General features: G+C 36.8%; 1 protein-coding gene across 3 annotated transcripts in view; it reads right to left on the bottom strand.

Annotated features, from left to right (window-relative positions):
- Nucleotides 1-23,388, bottom strand: part of PHC3 (polyhomeotic homolog 3) — a gene marked incomplete at both ends in the record, with an annotated part of 73,428 nt that overhangs the window by 31,083 nt on the left and 18,957 nt on the right. For 2 of the 3 annotated variants that reach the window (XM_080695733.1, XM_080695732.1), the window contains 3 exons: nt 6,825-6,978; nt 12,703-13,574; nt 17,088-17,331. In XM_080695733.1, the coding sequence (XP_080551859.1) occupies nt 6,825-6,978; nt 12,703-13,574; nt 17,088-17,331 (1,270 nt within the window). The remainder of the gene's footprint in view (nt 1-6,824; nt 6,979-12,702; nt 13,575-17,087; nt 17,332-23,388) is intronic. The other variant, XM_080695734.1, reaches the window with a different exon arrangement.

The raw sequence follows: 23,388 nt of genomic DNA, 5'->3' as shown, positions 1-23,388 counted from the left end.
GCCTCAGCTACTATTTAGTAGGGCCCTTTGCAACTCAGTGAGACCTTGTTTCAAAATAAAGAATAAAAAATAGGGCTGGGGGTGTAGCTCGGAAGCAGAATGCCCCTGGGTTCCATCCACAGTACCACACACACAAAAAAATAATAATAATAAAATAGAGCCAGGCATTGTGGCACATGCCTGTAATCCCAGTACATGGAGGCTAAGAAAGAAGGATTGTAGGTTCGAGGCCCGCTTTAGCAGCAAAGTGAGACTCTTCACAACTTAGTGAGACCCTGTTTCAAACTAAAAAAAAAAAAAATACGGCTGGGGTTATAGCTCAAAGGTAGAACACCCATGAGTTCAATCCCCAGTACTGCAAAAATGAATGAATAAATAGTGTAGTAATCATCTGCATGTAGTCTTAGAAACGTAAATGCTGGCTGGGGATGTAGCCCAATGGTAAAGCATCTGCCTATCATGTGCAAAGCCCTGAGTTGATGTTAACACCACACAAAAACAGTTTTAATAAATTTTTTGTGTGTATGGTATTGGGGATGGGACCCAGGGGCATTCTACCTCCAAGCTACACCCCCAGCCCTATATTTTATTCTTTATTTTAAAACAAGGACTAAGTTGAAGAGGGCCTCACTAAGTAGCTGAGGCTGGCTGCAAACCTGGGACCCTCCTGTCTCAGCCTCTCAAGCACTGAGATTATAAGTATGAGCCACCGTGCACGGCTAATAAATAAAATTTAAAAAACACAAAATAGCCACGCATGGTGGCACATGCTTGTAATCCCCGCACTTGGGAGGTGGAGACAGGAGGATCGCAGAGGTTTCAAAGCCAGCCTTGCTGGCTTAAGAGACCCTGTTTCCAAATAAAATATAAAATAGGTCTGGGAGTGTAGTCCGGAGGTAGAAGGGTTCCATCCCCCGTACCATCAAAAAAAAAAAAAAAAACTAAAATAAAGCAATGAAAAACTGACTAGTTCCCTTTAGCAACACCAATGTGATAATGTTATTATGAAGGTTTTTTTTTTTTTTCTTTGCCGGTCTGGGGATGGAACCCAGGGGCATTTGACCTCTGAGCTACACCCCCCTGCCCTATTTTTTTTATTCTTTATTTTGAAACAGGGTCTCACTGAGTTGCAGGGGGCCTCACTAAATAGCTGAAGCTGTCTGCGAACCACGATCCTCCAGTCTCGGCCTCCCAAATGCTGGGATTACAAGCGTGCACCACCACACCCGGCTACTATGAAGTTTTAATAGCACTACTATAGCCATAAATTAACCTAGCTTCACCAAATCCACAAAGATAAACTATATTTAAAAATCTGTTTAAAGTCACACAATCTATAAAAAGCTTAAAAAACTAATTTTTAGGAACATATACACAATTGCACATCGGTATTAAAAAAAAAAGGAACTCCAAAAAATTCCTATATTTAGCCAGACGTGGTGGCACACGCTTGTAATCCCCGCGCTTGGGAGGCTAAGACAGGAGGACGCACAGGTTTGAAGCCAGCCTCAGCTACTGAGTGAGGCTTTCAGCAACTTAGTGAGACCCTGTTTCCAAATAAAATATAAAAAAGGTCTGGGAGTATAGCCCGGAGGTAGTAAGCCTCTGGGTTCCACCCCCAGTACCACCAAAAAAAAAAAAAATCCTATATCAAATCTTCACATATACTTATATGGGACAAGGTATTATTATTATTATTATTATTATTATTATTATTATTATTATTATTATTATTAGTGGTACTGGAGATTGAACCAGTGGCATTCTACCTCTGAGCTATACCCAGTCCTATTTGTTATTCTTCATTTTGAAAAAGGATCTCACTAAGTTGCAGAGGGCTTCACTAAGTAGATGAGGCTGGCTTGAACCTGCTATCATCCTGTCTAAGCTTCCTAAGTACTGGGATTACAAGCATGTGCCCCCTAACCTGGCTGGGAGAAATATTTAAAAAAAAAAATTCTGCAGTGGGGCTGTCTTTTCTATTGGAAAGACAAAGTAAATCTATAGAGAACTAAAGCAAAATAAAATTGTACTATCCTTACAGATGTGTTCTTACTTTAGAAATATAAAGTAGCAAGCTGGGTATGGTGGCGCTCACTTGTAATCCCAGCACTTGGGAGGCTGAGACAGGAGGATTGCGTAGGTTCGAAGCCAGCCTCATCTACTTAGTGAGGCTCTCAGCAACTTAGTGAGACCCTGTTTCCAAATAAAATATAAAATAGGTTTGAGAGCCGGGCGTGGTGGCTCACACTTGTAATCCCAGCCTTGGGAGGCTGAGACAGGAGGTTTGCACAGGTTCGAAGCCAGCCTCAGCTAATAAGTGAGGCTGTCAATAACTTAGTGAGACCCTGTTTCCAAATAAAGTAAAAAATATGTCTGGGAGTATAGCCCAGAGGTAGAAAGCCCCTGGGTTCCAACCCCAGTACCACCCCCACCCAAAAAAAAGGGAAATATAAAGTAGTACACTATGGTTTGAATGTGTATCCCAAAGTCCATGTATTGGAAACTGAATCCCCAATGCAACACTGTTGAGAGGCAGGACTTTAAAGGGGTGAAGTCTTGAGAGCAAAGCCCCTAAGAATGGATTAATGTTATTTTGGGAGGTTACCACTGAAGTGGATTTAATCTAAAAGTGACTGTGACCTCCCTGTGCATCCTCCCTCACCATGTGATACCTCCCACTGTTAGGAGAACCAAGAAGGCCCTCAACGGATATGGCCCCTTTCTCTTAGAATCCCCAGATTTCAGAACCATAAGCCAAATAAGTTTCTGTTCATTATAAAGAACTAACTCTGTGGTACTGCTTTTTGTTTGTTTGTTTTTGTTTTTGTAGGTCTGGGGATGGAACCCAGGAGCATTAGACCTCCGAGCTACACCCCCTGCCCTATTTTTTATTCTTTATTTTTGTGACAGGGTCTCACTAAGTTGCGGAGGGCGTCACTAAGTAGCTGAGGCTGTCTGCGAACCGCGATCCTCCAGTCTCAGCCTCCCGAATGCTGGGATTACAAGCGTGAGCCGCCACACCCAGCTGCTGTGGTATGGTAATAGCAGCACCATACAGACTATAACACTGCATAACACTGCATTAAGTACAATTTCATTTGTTCAGAAAATACTGCTTGGTGTATATTCTAATCAATTTTTAGTTAATATGTTTTAATCTTATATAGTCCTAACTTTTGTTAAAAAAGTGTATTTTTCCAAGTGAGTTTATTTCATTTAATGAGTTATTCTAAAAATCAAACTACTTCCACCACCCTAAAAACTAAAAAAGAATGGCAAGTATGAAATTATAAGATTAAAATGGCTATACTGAGCCAGGCCTGGTGGCGCTCACTTATAATTCTAATATTTAAGAGGCTAAAACAGGAAGATCCCAGGTTCGTAGCCAGCCTAAGCTATTAGTAAGGCCCTCCACAACTTAGTGAGACCCTGTTTCAAAATAAAGAATAAAAAATAGGGCTGGGGCCAGGCATGGTGGTACATGATTGTACCAAGCACTCTGGAGGCTGAAACTAGAGGATCACGGTTGGCAGACAGCCTCAGCTACTTAGTGAGGTCCTTTGCAACTCACTGAGACCCAGTTTCAAAATAAAGAATAAAAAATAGGGCTAGGGTTGTAGCTCAGAGGTAGAATGCCCTTGGGTTCCACCCCTAGTACCAAAAAAAATAAAATAAAATAAATAGGGCTGGGGATATAGCTCAGAGGTAGAATACCTCTAGATTCAACCCCTAGTTCCTTAAAAAAAAAAAAAAAGAAAAGAAAAAGAAAAATATGTAGGAGAAAAGTGCCAACTCACATTTAAGAGTATCCCCATTAAACCAGGAAAAAAAAGAAGTGGTCTACATTGTAGCTGACAACTTAGCTAGAGGGATATACTTGAAAGGATCTCAGACTATTTTCCTAAAGAAAAATTGTAAAGAGACTCTTATGCTTCAACATTACAAAATAGCTTAAATTTGGTTTCAGTGCCATTAGTGGTGTTTATTTTGTGATTAAATCACAGCCTTAATGCAAGTTTCACATGTACTATATTTCTGCTTTTAAATAAAAGCTCCAGGAAATCTGCAACAAGAAGAATACATTTTTAGTGTAAAAAAGCCATAAATAGCCGGGCATGGTGGCGCATGTAATCCTCGCGCTTGGGAGGCAGAGACAAGAGGATGGCGCAGGTTCGAAGCCAGCCACGCTGGCGTAAGAGACCCTGTTTCAAAAATATAAAATAGGTCTGGGAGTGTAGCCTGAAGGTAGAAGGGCTTTCAGGAACCCCAGTACCACCAAAAAAAAAAAAAAAAAAAAAAAAAACCAAAAAACAAAAAAACATAAATATTTAAAATTACAGGTTTTCTTTCTTCTTTTTTTTTTTTTTTTTTTTTGTGGGTCTGGGAATGGAACACAGGGGCATTTGACTACCAAGCTACACCCTCTGCCCTATTTTTTATTCTTTACTTTAAAATAGGGCCTCACTAAGTAGCTGAGTCTGTCCGCGAACGGGGAATTCTCCAGTCTCAGCCTCTGGAATGCTGGGATTACAAGCGTGCACCACCACGCCCAGCATTGTTTGTTTGTTTTTAGTGGCACTGAAAAATTAAACCCAGGGGCATGCTACCTGTGAGCTATACCCCTATCCCTATTTTGTATTCTTTACTTTGAAATAGGTTCTCACTAAGTTGTGGAGGTCTTCACTAAGTAGCTGAAGCTGGCCACAAACCTACAATCCTCTTGTCTCGGTTTCGTAAGTACTGGTATTATAAGTGTGCGCAACAAGCCTGGCTTTAGACTTTCTTAAATCTATATTTTGAGCTATTATTTTGAATAAACAAAGGCAATGATATTCATTTGTGTTATTTATGTATTTTATTGACTAAGTGTTTTCTATTTTCAGGAGGGAGTAAAGTTATAAGAAAATCGATTTTCCTCCTACTATGCTTTGCAGAGATTCACATTAGTAGTATGGAAATAAAACCTTGAGAGAATAGAGGGAAAGAGGATTTGGTATGCTGAAGAAGATAGCACAAGACAGGGTCAGTGTCCCATTACAACTTGTGTCCATGCCTAATATAGTATTTTTTCTTAACTTATAATCACAAAGGCCATGAGACATTCAAGAAAACAGAACGATTTACCAAGAAGTCTGAACCAACTGATATTATTTAGATAGGAGGTCAGCAAACTTTTGGTAAAGGGGCATATAGACGCTCAACTTTGTGAATACTAGCACAAAAGCAGCCATAGGCAATATCCAAACAAATGAACATGGCTATGATTCACAGAACTTTATGAACAATTAAAATCTTAATTCCACATATCTTCACATGATATAAATGATTTCTTTTGATTTTTTCTTCGAATACTCAAAAATTTTAAAACTGTCCTAGCTTGAGCCATGTAAAAACAGGTAGCAGACAAGACTTGAACAATAAGCTGTAGTGCCAACTGCTGGTCTAAATAAAGTATTCATAAAGTTTTAAAAATAGGACCTAGACACTGGGCTTTAAGTTACACTAAAGCTTTTAGTAAAAGAGAGCTCACGGCAACTCTGGTATTATGAGAAGAGTTGTACAAGAGGTGTGAATTTATAAGTAGGAATGAAGAGTGGGAGCTTAAATACAAGAATTTTTTAACCTGTATCTCTTCTAAGAATTAGAGAACTTAAGTACTAGAAGTGTGAAACTTGTACTTAGTCTGGATCAAAAGCAGTTGTGAAGAATATCAGATATGACTTTCATGCTTTGTGATTTTTGGAACGTATAATTTAAATCTTGATGGAATTCTCATTTATTCTAACTTTTAAGCTAATAACAGCTAAATGTATGAATGTGAAAAAGCATGAAAACATCTGCATAAACCACTGAAAATTAGAAGATTTAAAATGACATGTTTTTCATTTGTGTAGTCTTAAACAGTTTATAAAGTACTAAAGCATCCCTATTAAATAATTTTCTAGATGCGCGGCATGGTGGCGCACACCTGTAATCCTCGCGCTTGGGAGGCAGAGACAGGAGGACTGCGCAGGTTCGAAGCCAGCCTTGCTGGCTTAAGAGACCCTGTTTCCAAATAAAATATAAAAAATAGGTCTGGGAGTGTAGCCGGAGGTAGAAGGGTTCCATCCTCAGTACCACCAAAAAAAAAAAAAAAAAAAAAAAAGAATTTTCTAGAGCCAGTGTGGTAGCACACCCTTGTAATCCCAGTGTTTGGGAGGCTGATACAGGAGGATTGTGCAGGTTCGAAGCCAGCCTCTGCTACTTAGTGAGGCCCTTTGCAACTTTAGTGAGACCCTGTTTCCAAATAAAATATAAAATAGGTCTGAGAGTGTAGCCTGGGGGTAGAAATTCCCTGGGGGTTCTATCCCTAGCACACACGCGCATGCACACAGACACACACAGAGACACACATATACACACAAATTAAAGAAGAAAAAAAAAAGAATTTTCTGAGAAGGGAAATAATTTTTGTTTACTTTTTTTGGGGGGGTCTGGGGGTTGAAGCCAGGGACAGTCTACCAATAAGCTACACCTCCAGCCCTATTTTCTTCCTTTTTTTTTTTTCCGAAACAGGGTCTCGCTAAATTGCTAAGCCTGGCCTCGAAGCTGTGAGCCTCCTCCTCTCTCAGCAACTCAAATACTGGGATTACAGGCATGCACCACCATGCCCAGCTTTTGTTTACTTTTTAATAAGCTATTCTTCATGAAAATTTTAAAATCCTGAATTCCACTATAAATTTTGCTGCCATTAACAACTATAATTTAATATAATGATGAAAAAATATTTTCCATTAGTGATATTTATAAAAAGAATTCCCTATATTTTGGTTTGCCCTCACCTAACAAAGGGTGTTCAGAAGTTAAATCCTCTCCTCTCCCCACAGTGATAGCTGCTGGAGACAAGGTGGGGGGCGGGGGAGTCCGATCCATCCGGACACATTCATCTGCCTCCTCTGGCATTTCTTCTTCACACACATCTTCTACTTGATAAACCTGCAATGACAAGCAACATGGCCTTAAAATATTTCCAAAAATACATTAAATGAGGTATTCTTAACTAATTCGAAGTGTATTAAATTTAAAAACAAAACAAAATGACTCTTCTGAAAAGTTAAAATCACTTAAATGAAATAAAAACTTTTTAAAAATAAATTGGGTATCAGTTATCTAGACCAACAATTAGTAAGATTTCCAAAACAAAGATAGTCAAGTCTGAAAATATTTTCAATTTTGAAAATTTTTTGAAGTTTTGATTTTATACAATCAAATAACTTTTCAGAATTATATTCCTGTTTCTATTACTTTCTACTTTCCATAAGCAAAATATATGGTAGTAATTTTTAATTTTTATAGGCACACCAATTAAATTCTCAAAATAATACATAATAAGTCAGGAAATGTATTACCAGGACAACACCTAGGCTTTATTATTATTTTATGAATTAAAGACTAAACTAAAAAAGTCAAATATCTACAAAAAAAGTATGCAAAATACAAAAAACAATTTCCTTTTCTGTTCTATTCAAGAATATAATTAATCTTTATATGTTAATATCATATATTTTCAAAGTATTTTTTCTTTGAAACAACACATACACACATAACCTAAGCCATTTGTGTATATATATATTTAGTTCCTAGGTATCACACTTATGGAGGAAAGATTTTAGGTCTTTAACTACTTATTATCCAACTGTAATGATTGTATTTAAGAAGGAACATGGACTCAAACGCACTCTGAGAAGGAATTATATATCTCAAAATAACTAACATATTATTGTATTAAGTTTCTGATTTAATTTTCAAAATGCATTAATACAAGTATTTTCATAGGCCATCATTATTTAAACAAAGTCACAAAACAGTTCACCTCCCTTTTTATGTGCAAAGCTTTTACTTAGCTTATGAGTATTTTAGGATTATTAGGATTATAATATTCCAATAAGTGTTAACAAAATTTAAAAATTCAACATTTACAAAATAAGTGACATCTAACATATTTTAACTAAATATTGAGAAAGTTTAATGATTTGAAGTATATAAACTATAAAAGTAATGAAGATTTCTGAATCCAGCATAAACCACATGTTATAAAAGGTGCTATAAAGATATACAACAAGCAGCAAGAGAGTTACCAAAAAAAAAAAAAAAAAACACAAAAACACAAAAACTTCCCAAAACCTTTTCTAAGAATACAACATCTATTTATTTAGCCTTTGTGTGTGTGTGGTTCTGGGGATTGAACCCAGGGACATTCTACCCCTGAGCTACACCCCCAGCCCTATTCTATTTTTTATTCTTTAAACAGGGCTCACTAAGTTGCAGAGGACCTCATTAAGTAGCCAAGGCTGGCCATGAACCTGCAATCCTCCTTGTCTCAGCCTCCCAAGTACTGGGATTAGAAGCAGGCATTACCATACTCATCTTACTTTGCCATTTTAAAACTTAAGGCAACTCAGTAGTAAAGCACTTGTTCGTGTTACTGGGTTAAATCCCCAGAACCAATAAAATAAATCTTGTTATTACTGATCATTTTATATCATATATGATATCCTGATACGTGATCTGAATCAGCTTTTAAGTAGGCAACCTTTTTAAGGTTATCTGATCAAAACCTGCATCTGGAAAACTGTTTCACCAAGAGTCTTCACAGGCCTTAGTGGCACATGTCTGTAAATCACAGCAACTTGGGGGCTGAGACAGAAGGATAAGTTCCTGGCTAGCCTGGGTAACTTAGAGACACTGTGTCAAAATAAAAAATAGAAAGAGCGGGAAAGCAGTTCAGAGGTAGAGCACCCTTGGGTTTGATCCTGAGTAATGCAAATAAAACTAAACAAAACAAGACTCATTGCCAGACATGGTGGCACACACCTGCACTTGTAGTACTTGGGAGGCTAAGACAGGAGGATCACAGGTTCGTAGCCAGCCTTAGCTACTTAGCGAGGCCCTCTGCAACTTAGTGAGACCCTGTTTCAAAATAAAGAATAAAAAACAGACCTGGGGATGTAACTCGGAGGTAGAATGCCTCTGGGTTCCATCCCCAGTGTCACAAAACAACAACAACAACAACAACAACAACAACAACAACAACAACAACAACACCTCATTGCCTCATGTACAGGTTTCAGAAAAGCCATTATTCTTTATTGTACAATATAAGAGAGCTCTTAGTATTTGTTCATGGTAATAGTAATTTTTAACTGACCATGCCTAACATAGGGGAGGGAAATAACCCCAAAGATGAGGGTTACTCTGCCAAAATTTCGAATGCCCATAGGCATCTGTGGGTATAGTAATTCATATGCATGAGTGGTGGGGAAGTATCAGAAGTATAGCTTTATTAACCAGTGTAATTTTATCAACATAGCATCTTCTTAAATAGTACTTTTCTTTCAAAGATCTTTTCTTAAAATGCCAAAACTCAGCCGGGCGTGGTGGCGCACGCTTGTAATCCCTGTGCTTGGGAGGCTGAGACAGGAAGATCGCTTAGGTTCGAAGCCAGCCACGCTGGCTTAAGAGACCCTGTTTCCAAATAAAAACATAAAAAATAGGTCTGGGAGTATAGCCCGGAGGTAGAAGGCCCCTGGGTTCCATCCCCAGGACCACCAAAAAAAAAGCCAAAACTCTCCTTAATCTTAATGCTGTCACATGTTATTCAAACATCTGGTACAGTATTTTTTAAGGAATGAAGGCGTAATTATGCATAGAATTGATTTTTTTTAAATGAAGTTCTAAAGAATGCTATAACACAAATACTCTTTAAAAATAATCCATCAAAGATTACTGTAAAACACTTTTCATATTTTTATACTTAAGGCAAGCTATACATACTTTCTTCCAAATCTTTCATATAAAGGCAAAATAAGTTAATAAAGGAAGTAGATAAAAACAAATCTGTCACAGACATCTGGTACAATCAACACAAAGAAATCTAAATGCAACAACTGAAATCAAAGAGGTGGAGGTTTTGCTCACAAAATCATTAGGAAATTGCACATCACAATTTCTGTTTAGCTCATAACTATAACTATTCTAAAAATAACAAAGACTGCCAAACTTACCTCAATAAAGTCCATTATTCCCATCTGTCTCCCTTTCCTAAATAAACTGAGGAACATTTGTTTATTAGTTCTAAATTATCTACCCTCAACATATCTCATTTATACCCAAATGTCAATAAAAAGCTTTAATTCTTTCATAGATATTTTTTAAAACATGCTGGTTTTACTTTGATAATTCATCATTACTTTCAAACTTTTTTATGTCTTAAGAAATAAATATATCTCTCTGCCTTTAAGTATTTGAAACCATCAAGAAAAGTATAATTTGTAAAATGTGTTTTGATGGGAAAAATAATACATTTTGCCAAAGATAATAGAAGAAAAACAATTTAATAAACAAAGATATGTTACTCAAAGAAAGGTAGGAAATAAGAAAATGCAATGTGGGACTTCTACAATAAGCATAACAAAATCAAAAAGTGTTATTAAGAAATTTCCTTTTTAAATTTAAAAAGACAAGAACCATCAAGATATAACCTCAAATATTTTCAGCTTTAATCTAATTACTTTTAAAGTATATTTTATGTTCCTACTCAAATATGTTTCCCCTAACAAAAACAATTAGAAAATGTACGGAATATAAAGTTTATTTTTTACTTATTAAAAACCAAACCACAGCTGGGCATGGCGGTGCACACCTGTAATCCCAGTACTTTGGAGGCTGAGACAGGATAATTGCAGGTTCTAGGACAGCCTCAGCAAGTAGTGAGACTCATCAACCTAGTGAGATCCTGTTTCAAAATAAAAAATAAAAAGTAGGGCTGGGTGTGTAGCTTGAAAGTAAATATAATGCCTCTGGGTTCAATCCCCAGTACCACTAAAAGAAAAACAAACAAAAAACACTGAACTAGAGAGAAAATAAAATTTAAATTACATGTATAAATTCGTAAGCCTATTTTTTGTTATACTACCCGTTATAAACTCTTCAAAAATCCATTCAAAGAAAATATAGAAACATTATCATTGTAAATAAAAAACTTATTTCTAGCACTTGTTAAGTTTTGGTTTCAAAAAGGGGAGCAAGCATAAAGTTCTTTATGCCTATGAAGATCACACAGAATGATAAAAATATCTATAAATTTGCATTCTGAAATTCAAAATGTTTCCCATTAACAAAGAGACTTTGAAACTCTTTTGCTTTCTAAGCTAATAGTTATTTAGCTTTTAAGTGATAAAATCTCCTCAATGAGGTTTTATATAAAACTTCCTTAAGAATCTTCTCCTTAAAAATTGAGTTAGGCTGGGCATGGTGGCGCACGCTGTAATCCCAGCATTTGGGAGGCTTAGACAGGAGGATCACGGTTTGAGTACAGCCTCAGTTACTTAGTGAGGCCCTTTGCAACTCAGTTGAGCTGTTTCAAAATAAGGAATAAAAAAATAGGGCTGAGGGCATGGCTCAGAGGTAGAATGCCCTGGGTTCCATCCCTATTACGGCAAAGGAAGGGAGGGAGGGAGGGAGGGAGGGAGGGAGGGAGGAAGGAAGGAAGGAAGGAAGGAATTATGAGTTAGTCAGGATGATAGAATGCCCTATTACGGCAAAGAAAGAAAGAAAGAAAGAAAGAAAGAAATGATGAGTTAGTCAGGATGGTACATGATTGTGATCCCAGCTACTAAGGAGGCTGAAGTGGGAGAACTTCAAGTTTGAGGCCAGCCTAAAAAATTTGGCAAGGCCCTATCTCAAAATAAAAAATTAAAAGGGTTGGGAATATAGTGCTTGCCTAACTTGTGCAAAGCTCTGGGTTCAATTCTCAGTGCTGCCCTCCAAAAATAATTATGAGTTTGAATTTCTGACTAAACATTTATAGACTTTATTCCAATTTTATTATAAATTATTTTATAAATTTGAAAAAATCCTTTACAGAGTATTTTTAAAGTGTTTTTAAAGATAATTTTTCTTTCTAAGCAACATGCAGTTACTTTTAGAAGTTTCTCCTAATTAATTTCACTATAACCTCAATTATTTTACACCTTCCAGTGGATTTTTTTCACTCTCAGTATTAAAGTCATCTACTGAGATTTTTTTGAGCTTTTTAAATAAGAAATCTTTTAAGTAGATATTTTCCCTTCATAGAAATAAAAATCAGTTATTTTGCAAAGTTGGGCTCTCTCCTAAAATAAAATTATTACAAAATTTTAATTATGAAATACAATTTTACCGAAAAGTCACATCATACAAGCATACCTCCTCCACCTTGAAACAAAAGCGCCTAAAGGCCGAGGACTTCAGAATGCATACAACCAAAAAGGTTAGCTAAATAAATCATACGTTTAAGAACATACAAGCCAACAGAAGGGATCTATGAAGGATAATCACCTTAAGAGAAAAAACTTTGTGCAGATGACACTGGTTCAAATGCATTCCCTTGGGGAAAAAAAATCAACTCTGTAAAGATAGCAGATGGATTTGTTTAAATAGTAATAAAATTAACGAGGGACTTTAATAACCATCACAAATTATCAAGCATGCAACCATACTACAATAAACAATGGCATAATTTTTTTTTGGCCCATAGCATGTTTCTCAGAATACTGACATATGGACATTCCAAGCTTTTTAAATTCATAGGCATTTAGATTTAGCAATATAAAATTGTGTGGGAAAAACAGTTTTTACTTTCAGTTCAGCAAGAAAGTCAAAGAGCTTCCAAGGGCTTACCACTGGTGGATCAACAGGTGCTGGTGGTTGTACTTGTAGGTTTACCGCAACAGTCTGTGGAGGAGGAAGAGTCTGAAATGGCAACTGGACCAAAGCTTCTGCAGCTGGAAGCTCCTCTTCTGACACCAAAGCATTCTGCACCAAAACCTGGCCCTGGGATAGAATTTCAGGCTGCACTTGTAAAGACTGCATAGACTGCAAGGGCAGTGGTGGAATCTGAGCTGGAGGAGATGTCGACATCTGTGGAGGGGTTGCAATTGGGATTGGAGAGGACTGTAGGGTTGAATACTGCTGGTGTGATGTTGGAGATACAAGCTGCTGACCCGGGGACACCAAAGCAGACTGCTGAACTGGGCCAATGTGTACAACAGGGGAGGCTGAAAGTGGAAGATGGGATGGAAGATTCAACTGTGCTGTAGGTTGCACTTGATTAGCAGTAGTCTGCTGCAAATTTGGCCCTGGCTGAAGAGCTGATGACACAAGAGGGTGTGGCTGGATAAGTGCTTGTGGATGGATAATTATAGTAGGAGACTGACTTGGTGAATGAGGTGGTGGAGGAGACACCACTACAGACTGCTGTGCTGGCTGTGACTGATTAGGAGAGACTGGTAAAGGAGGGGGATGGCTCTGAACTGGTGAACAATGCTGTGACTGGGCATTGCTGGGAGCTGGAGGGAGGCCATGGTTTTGGAGTGGTATACAGTGCTGGGATGGGGGTGGATCTTGAGTTGGACTTTGAAGTGTGATTGGCTGAATCTGCTGTTGCTGCTGTTGTAATATCAGCTGATGATGGGAAACCTTGGGAGGTGGTGAATGAAGAGGAATCTGTTGATGTTTTATTAGAGAATGAGGCTGAATTGGAGAATATGAAGCTGTGAGAGAAAAAAATGACAATTAGTACTGTTTTCAAAAATATGAGAAAATTTTAAACAAATCTAAAGATGGAAATTTTTCACATCAAAAGGTCATAATCTTAGAATTCTATTATGTCTTTCAAATAAGAGTGATTTGAAATTTTATGAGTTTTTCCTTGGGAGACTAGAAAAATTTGATAAAATAAGCTGTACTGATAAAAGTTCTAATAGAAAACTCCCTAAAATATTCTATTGATAAATCTGAATTTATACTGACTTATTCTTAGGAAATTTTATAAGTCACCAGAATAGCTGCATTAACTTTTAGCAAAGTTTACCCACTTGAATCTCTTCTTTGAGGAAAAAAGAATACCATCACTGAACAAGTATATATTAAGGTAAATTCAGAATCATAAAAATGTACATTAAAATTCATAAAACAAAGATATCATTCTACATTTATATAAAGCTTCCCAAATGAGTTTCCAAATTTGAGCTCAGATGAAGAGTCTATAGTATTTCACCAGGAAGAGAAAATGTTTTGTATAAAACTTTAATTCAGTTAAGTAAAACACATATGTGAATCTTAGAACACAATTAAATAATCACTATAACTAAAAATGATTCCAAAGTTAGGAAAATACTAGTTTTACCTGTAGAGAATGAGGCAATCAGAAGCCCAATGCTACCTAAATAAAGTATCTGGTTTAATCTTCCTTCCTACAAAAATCCTACAGCAATTTTTAAGTGATGATATCAAATCTTCTCTACAGAAGAGCTACTCACAATAGGGATATATCTCTTTATAAGTATATATAAATATAAAAATATAATTTCTATGTTTTTCTGAATTATCATAAACAAGTTGTTTCAAATAAAAATAAAATAAGACTAGGGGTGTAGCCCAGAGGTAGAATGTCCTTGGGTTCAATTCCCTGTACCAAATAAAAAAATAAATTAAAAAAAAAGAATATAAGAAAGCATTTTATGCTACAAAAGTTCAGAGTAAGGAGGAATTTCTAACTAGAGGAATTGACAATGCCAAGACGTCAAGATTGGCTAAAGTAGAGGATGTAGGGCACAGTTACACAGAACAACATAAAAAGAAAAAGGGATTTAGGAGTGGGGAAGGAGAGACCTTAGTAACAAAAAACATATTATATATATATATATTGGGGGGGGCAGTATAGGGGTAGAACCCAAGGGCATTCTACCTCGGAGCTACACCACCAGTCCTATTTTTAATTCTTTATTTTGAAACAGGGTCTCACTGAGTTGCATAGGGCCTCAATAAGTAACTGAGGCTGGCCACAAACCAGGATCCTCCTGTCTCAGTCTCCCGAATGCTGGGATTACAAGTGTGTGCCACACTTGGCTTAAAACATATTAAAAAAAATAAATAAATAAAGTTAGCCAGCTATAGTAACACATGCATGGAATCCCAGCTATTCAGGAGGCTGGTCAGGAGGACTGAAAGTTTAAGGCAAACCTAGGGAACTTAGTGAGACCCTGCTTCAAAATAAACAATAATAACAAAGGGCCATGGATGTAGCAAGAAAAGAAGAAAAAAAAGATGCTTATCTGATGGACTTGTTGGAATAAAGGAGAAGTTAATGAATAAAAAAATTTAATTTAATGTTTGGTGTCTAGCCCAGTGTGCACGTATCTGTCTACACACACAGACATACACATTCTCTCTCTCTCTCTCTCTCTCTCTCTCTCTCTCTCTCTCTCTCTCTCTCTCTCTCTCTCATTATACCGATGTAAAAATATATGCAGATAAATTACTAAAAGGGAAGACCTAAATAAGCTGAGAAAAAAATGAAAAAGATTCAGCATGAGAGGACATAAGATGCTATAACTATTAAACAAAATCAGAAGCTGATAAAACAAAAAAGACGGAATCAATCGCAAAAGCAAAAGGTGATAACTTTAAGAAGAAAGCAGGTAAAACTTTTATCAGAAATAAAGAAAGCTTGCCAGGCATGGTGGCACACGCTTGTAATCCCCATGCTTGGGAGGCTAAGACAGGAGGATTACCCAGGTTTGAAGCCAGCCTCAGCTGGCTTAAGAGACCCTTTTCCAAATAAAAAAATATAAAATAGGTCTGGGAGTGTAGCCCGGAGGTAGAAGGGTTCCATCCCCAGTACCACCAAAAAAAAAAAAAAAAAAGAAAGAAAGAAAGAAAGAAAGCTCACACGCTTGTAATCCCAGTACTTGGGAGGCTGAGACAGGAGGATCACACAGGTTCGAAGCCAGCCTCAGCTACTTAGTGAGGCTCTCAGCAACTTAGTGAGAGGCTGTTTCCAAATAAAATATAAAATAGGTCTGGGGGTATAGCCCAGAGGTAGAAAAGCCCTTGGGTTCCACCAAACCCCCAGTACCATAAAAAAAGAAAGGAAGGAAGGAAGGAAGGTAGGTCGGTCGGTCAATGCTGAGAAATACTAAGATGAATATGATTCAAGACAGAAAGCAAGCTCACTCTGGATGCCCCCAAAGTTTTCATTCTAAGAACCATGAGGCAAGATTATCTGTGGAAAAAAGAGGAAGCACAAGTGGACATCAAGGCTTGATGAGGCTGAAATAAAAATAAAATGATTCAATCCGGGCGTGGTGCTGCACACTTATAATCCCAGCAATCTGGAGACTGAGATAAGAGGATCACGGTTCATGGACAGCCTCAGCTACTTAGTGAGGTCCTTTGCAACTCAGTGAGACCCTGTTTCAAAATATAAACAATAAAAAATAGGCTGGGGTTGTGGCTCAGAGGTAGAATGCCTCTGGGTTCCATCCCCAGTACCGCAAGAAAGAAAAGAAAAGAAAAGAAAAGAAAAGAAAAGAAAAGAAAAGAAAAGAAAGAAGAAGGAAGGAAGGAAGGAAGGAAGGAAGGATTCCTTGACATCTTTCTCTCAGATAAATTCTTCCTACTAATAACTTCAAACAAAATAATATATTTGCTTTTATACTTTTAAATTTGTTTCATTAAAACATACTACATAAATTACTGGCAATTTTTTTTTAAGCTAAAAGGTTCTGTTGCTATAAAGACCAGCACATAATGAAGATGTTAATCAAATGTCAATTAGCCAGGCATGGTGGAGCACACTTGCAATCCTAGTACTCGGGAGGCTAAGACAGAAGGATCACAGGTTCCAGGACAGCCTCAACACGTAGTCAAAGATTCATCAATCTAGCGAGACCCTGTTTCATAATAAAAATAAAGTAGGGCTGGGGATATAGCTCAGAGGTATAATGCCCCTGGGTTCAATCCCCAATAGTAGTACAAAAAAAGTTAATTAACAAAAAACATCTATTTTATTGTTATAATCTTCTTTTCAAGCTATATATGAGATGTTCTTTCTTTACTTAACAAAACTCACATTTAAAAATGTTTTTTTTTAAATGTCATTCTTGTTCAAGTAGCGGATATCCTTTGTTTTGCTCTATCTGGTAAGAAAATAAATAATAATAATAATAATAATAACAATAATAATAATAATGCAACCACTTTCAACAAAAGTTTTATCCCACCTGGTGCTATTAGCTGCTGAATACTTGATGTCCGGGTTACAGCTGTGCTTCGCGATTCCAGACTTGGACTTTCTCCTTTCTTATTACTTTCTGGAGAAGGATCTCGTTGGCTGATTTTAGAACTGGTCACTGTTGTTTTGTTGTGGCAAATTGTCAATGACTGAGTTTGACTGCTTTTTGGTGGACCATTCTGTGAGCTAGATAATACACCCAACTTCTGGCTGCGTAACGTTAAGTTCTGAACCTAAGAACCACATAACAGAAAATAAGAATGAAACATGGTTTCAATCGATGTAATAATCGTTACAATTATAATAATAGAACAAAACATTTATACTTTTCACAGCACTTTTCTAAGCACTTGAAACAACTAATTAATCCTAAAGAAAAAGAGAATTATTATCTTAAATATTATGTGATATTTGTAAAAAAGATGTAAAGGGCAAGAAGAGAGGATGAAGAGAAGGAGGGAGAGAAAGGAAGATCATGAAAAAGTATATGAAAGTGTGTGTGTGTAGATCACAAATAAACTATGAATGCTGCAACACAGAGCATTAAGTGACCACCTCTAAGCACAGTGACTATAAGACTAATCTTGTAAGAAAGAAAATTATTTCATCAAATCACCTACCCTATTGTGAAACTTATAAAAAGCATTTTCAGAAACCCCCTTTATTAATTTAGTTACTTTTTTGGTTATTGAACACTTACTGCCTTTAAAAACTAATTCTCATGAACCAAAAAGATGGTGCACAGCCCTAAAATAGGTCTACATGCTGCTCCTGTCTATACCTATGGCTATTTTAAATATCCTGCAACTGAAACGGAGGCAAGGATTACCCCAACTACTCTCACTTGAGTTTATAACATTTCTGAATAGAAAGGCAGAAAATGGCCTCACCAAAAGCTGCCTAAGTTCTGGCCTATCTGGAATAAATATATCAAATATATTCAGTGCTAGCACTGGCCCCAGGATAAAAATTCAAGCAAGAGATTCTGAAGCGACAATGCAATGATACACTGCTCCTTAGTTTCCTGTGTGCCCTGCTTTCACAGCTACATCACGAACTCATGCTCTAAGGTTACACCTTCTCTGTCCAACTGTCCAATGACCCGTTCAGTCAGGAGCAGATACTCAATAAATGTTCATATGTCAGGCAAGGTCAAGTTTTAATCTATTCTAAACTACTGAAAAGATTTTCTAAGTGAGACCATACAGAGCATCTTTTCTTATTTTTCTCAAATATTTCATGTCAATGTAAACACATAAATGGACCAATAACCACCGTTATTTAAGTCTAATACAAAAATAAAATGCACTAAAAACACATTTCTCAGATTGCCACTCAAAACTCCCCATAATCTCAGCCCAAACCATATCCATTTCTACAGAATATACTTTTTTCTTCTAATTTTCCTGTTTCTGAAATTCTGAAAGAAAATATGTGCACTTACACAATGTTACAAGTATCATATATTATTTGTATATAATCTATATTATAACTATATTACCAAAGTATATTATAAAAGTTAACTTAGATATTAATAGACCACATATTCAGATTTCCTTAACAGAACTTCACTTTTCAGAAGACTCATCCTAAGATAAAAAAAAATTGGGGCACTGTAAAATTCAACTTTAATTTCATCTGAATCCTATGATCAAATAATAAAAATTTTCTGATTTTGAAAAGCCTATAGTTTGGCTAATTTCCTATTTTACTTTTTTTGGTAGTGGGAATTAAACTCAGGAGCATTCTACCTCTGAGATATAGCCCCAGCCCTATTTTTTAATTTACATTTTTAAAAAACAGGGTCTCGCTAGGTTAATGAAAGTCTCGCTACTTGCTAAGGCGGTCCTCAAACCTACCTACCTCAGCCTTACAAGTACTGGGATTACGTGTGTATGCTACCACGCCTGCCTACACACACACCTTACATTTTTATAGAGTCCCCACTGCCAAAATACTCTTACATCAATTATTTAATTTGAACTGAACAAACACTGTGGAAAGTATCATAACACCTGCCACAGCAATTTCATGCAGATCTTGAGAAAGCTCGATCAGGGGATCCGCAACGGCATAGATCCCCCATGAAGTATGTCTGGCATTCCTTTCTTCAAAAAATTATTTTAGGATTATTTGGATTAATATGTATAATTGGAACTTTATGTATAGACATTATAACTAAAAACTGATGAGCAGCGGCTTGTGAGAGACACAGATAGCAAAGATTCTTTCCCAAGGATGAAGATATTGGGCCAAATATTAAGTTCAAACTGACCTTAGTTAGAGCCACTGTATACGATTATGTTTGAGTCAGCCTTGTGAAGTGAGACAAAATATACTATGTCCAGCACCCTTGCCCTAAACTTTATAGAAAATAATTTTTACTGTCCTTGGCAATCCTGCTTGCATGACTATGCTCTTGCTTTTCTGCCAAAAAATAAAGCATAAAAACTGTAACAAATCCTGAATAAGATGGAGAAGATTGAATCTGAATCATGTAGCGTCTTCTCTCATCAGCCTCGGTTTCCCCCTCATCAACACATGAACCCCAACTCTGCTAGGGCTGGACCCCAGCAAGCACCCTTCATTGTAAATGAAGAAACTAGAGTCAATGTTACAGTGTTGAGAGGAGAACTTAGTTTCTAGCTCAGACTCCCTAAGTCAGTGATTCTGCTCCACCCCAGGTGGTGAGGGTGCCATTAGCCTCAGGTACAATGGAGGGTACTGAATAAGGAAGCACAGGGTAGGGGAATGAGGAACTTTTTTCTGAAAAGGGGACAGTAAGTCATTAAGTTTGAGAATCTATGTCTAGCTTTTAAGTCCACAGGGATGACTTTTCCTTAAACTACCAGAGAGATGCCCTTAGAAAGTTAAATTTCTTACTTTTCTATAACTATGCCTTTTTTTCTGGATTTTTTTTTTTTTGGGGGGGTGATACTGGGGTTCCTGGAAACCCTTCCACCTCCGGGCTACACTCCCAGACACTTATTTTTTACATTTTTATTTGGAAACAGGGTCCCTTAGGCCAGTGAGCCTGGCTTCAAACCTGCGCGATCCTCCTGTCTCCGCCTCCCAAGCGCAGGGATTACAAGCGTGCACCACACTGGGCTTTTTTCTGGATCTTAATGAAAATCATCTTTTTTTCCCTCTTTGCACAATGGAGAGGATGGATGATGCACTTAAAATAGTAAATAAAAGTAAGATATCCCAAACTTCTCATTTTTTACAGCATGCTATAAAAGTGTTTAATGCTGAAAAAAATTAAATGTCATACTGGCTTCTATAGTTTAAAGAGTATTAAAACATCAAATTTGGCATTTCTCAATTATAATTTTTTTAAAAACTGCAAATATAATTTTAAAAATCAACAAAGCAACTTTTCAAAACTAATATGCCTGAACTTAAGGAAAGTCAGCATTAGAGTTACAAAGCATTAGCATCACCCACCACAGCCAGCCTTGTCCTCTGCCAATTCAAAAGCACAGCAGAGAAAAACAACCTTCACAGAGAGATTCCCCTAATTCCTTGAAGTATATCCTTGAATTAAGTAAATCATCACAGAGCCACATTACCTAGACCACATCAAACTGGACCTTGAAGACCCATTTTTTTGTTTGTTTAAGCTGGGGTCTCCCTATGCTGCCTAGGCTGGCTTTGAATGTGCAATCCTCCTGCCTCCCAAATGCTGGGATTACAAGCATGTGCTACCACGCTCAGCTTCCTAAGTACTTTTTGATTATTATTTCATCTATTCCCTGTAACAACTCTGGGCTACTACTTCTAAGTTATAGTGAAGAAATTGAAGCTTAGCAAGGACAGTAACAACACTCAGAATGCTAACAGACTTAAAAAATTATAAAGGGGCACAAAGAAAAGATAGGAGAAATCTGAGTTTAACTGACCTATCTTTATATACCAAAACATGAAAACTAGCCTCTATTACTAAATGAAATCATATACAAAAATTCTATGAAAAATACCAAAGAATATCATTACCTTCTTATCTCTTACTTTTCATCAGAAGACTAAGATATTAAATAAGAAGACAAAAATGATCCTAATATACATAACTTTCTATCATATACAGTCTAAAAAAGTCACTATGGAAAAACATCAAAATTATATCAAAGTCACAGTCTATTCAATTTTTTAATCTAAAATTTACTCACTCAATCATTTTTATCAGTTACTCGTATAATTTACATGCAATAAAATTATGCCGGGCGTGGTGGCACACGCTTGTAATCCCCGCACTTAGGAGGCAGAGACAGGAGAATCGCGCAGGTTCAAAGCCAGCTGCGTGCGCTGGCTTAGGAGACCCTGTTTCCAAATAAAAATGTAAAAATGGGTCTGGGAGTGTAGCCTGGAGGTAGAAGGGCTTCCAGGAACCCCAGTACCACAAAAAAAAAAAATAAAAATAAAAAATAATGAACCACCTGCATGTATTCTGACATGTATACACTATATAACCAACCACTACTCTAATTAACATTTAAAACATTTCCATTACCTTAAAAGTTCATTTATGTCCCTTCCCAAACAATCTCCCCCACCTTCTGCCACAGGTACCACTAAAGTAATTTTTTTCATGTAAATATTTTACCTATTCTCAAATTTCATATAAATGGAATCACAAAAAAATACTCTCTTTGAGTCTACCTTCTTTTGCTTAGCAAAATGTTTAGTTTTTTTAACTTCTGAGTAGTATTCCACTGTATGAATATACTACAATTTGTTTACCCATTCATTCAGCATTTAAAAGACACTTGGGCCGGGCGTGGTGGCGCACGCTTGTAATCCCCGCGCTTGGGAGGCAGAGACAGGAGGATCGCGCAGATTCGAAGCCAGCCGTGCTGGCGTAAGAGACCCTGTTTCAAAAATATAAAATAGGTCTGGGAGTGTCGCCCGGAGGAAGGAGGGCTTCCAGGAACCCCAATACCACCAAAAAAAAAAAAAAAAAGACACTTGGTAGCTGACTGTGGTGGACCACACCTGTCATCCCAGTACTTGGAGGCTGAAATAGGGGGATTGCAGGTGGGAAAACAGCCTCAGCAACTTAGTGAGACTCTCAACAACCTAGCTGAGACCCTGTTCCATGACAAATAATAAAAAGGGCTGGGGTGTAGTTTAGAGGTAGAATGTCCCTGGATTCAATCCTCAGTACCACACACACATACTTTTCTGATTTAAGTTCCTATGAACATTTATTTACAGATTTGTTAAGTGTATATTTAACTTTATAAGAAATTACCAAATTGTCTTCCAAAGTGGTGGAGCCATTTTATACTTTCACCAGCAATGCATGAGTCTGACTGCTCCACACTCCCACCAACATAAGCAGTATCAGTCTTCTTCATTTCTGCCACTCTAGTGAATGTGTGGCGGTGCTCACTTTGATTTTGATTTGCATTTCTGTAATGATTAATGATGCTGAGCATTTTTTCAGGTGCTTATTGGTATTTTTATATTGTCTTTTATGAAATGTCTCTTCAAATCTTTTGCCAATTTTTAACTGAATTGTTTATGACCTTACTATTAAAGTATAAGCATACTTTATAACATACTTTTATAACACACTCTGTATGTTCTGGGTATATGTGTCAGACACATGTATCAGAAATATTTTCCCTCAGTCTATGGCTTGCCTCATTTTTATAATGATAACTTTTAAGAAATAGTTTCTAATTTTTATAAAATCCAATTATCATTATTTTCTTTTGTGGTTAGTGCTTTTGAAACTCTTGCCTACCCTGGAGTAGCATGAATATTCTATTATGTTTTCTTCTAAAAATTCAATATTAAAGCCGGACATGGTGGTACATGCTTAAAATTCCAGTATTTGGGAGGCTGAGACAGGAGGATCACAGGTTTGCAGCCTGCCTCAGCTAGTGAGGCCTTTGGCTACTTAGTGAGACCCTGTTTCAAAGTAAAGAGCAACAACAAAAAAATAGTGCTGAGAGTTTGGTTCACAGGTACCATGCCCCTAATTCAAACCCCAGTCCTGCAAAACAAAATAAAGTAAAATAAAACTTCAATATCTTTTGTTTTTACCTTCACGTCTACATTCTACTTCTAGTTTGTTTTTATGAACGGTATGAGAAAAACGTTACGGTTCATTTTTTTTCCATGGTACCAAATAGTAATGTTCTGCTTACTTTAAACTTTGCCCACTTTAATTCACTTTTAAACTTAAAACCCACCATCTACTTTGACTTATTATATAATTGCTTGCAAAGAACATACAAAAAAGAATACATCTCATATAACCAGAGAAATATACTTTAAAATAA

The sequence above is a fragment of the Muscardinus avellanarius genome (assembly GCF_963383645.1).
Source record: "Muscardinus avellanarius genome assembly, chromosome: 5".
NCBI classification, from domain to species: domain Eukaryota; kingdom Metazoa; phylum Chordata; class Mammalia; order Rodentia; family Gliridae; genus Muscardinus; species Muscardinus avellanarius.
Note: the sequence above shows the minus strand (reverse complement) of the source record. Positions and strands in the feature narration are given on the sequence as shown.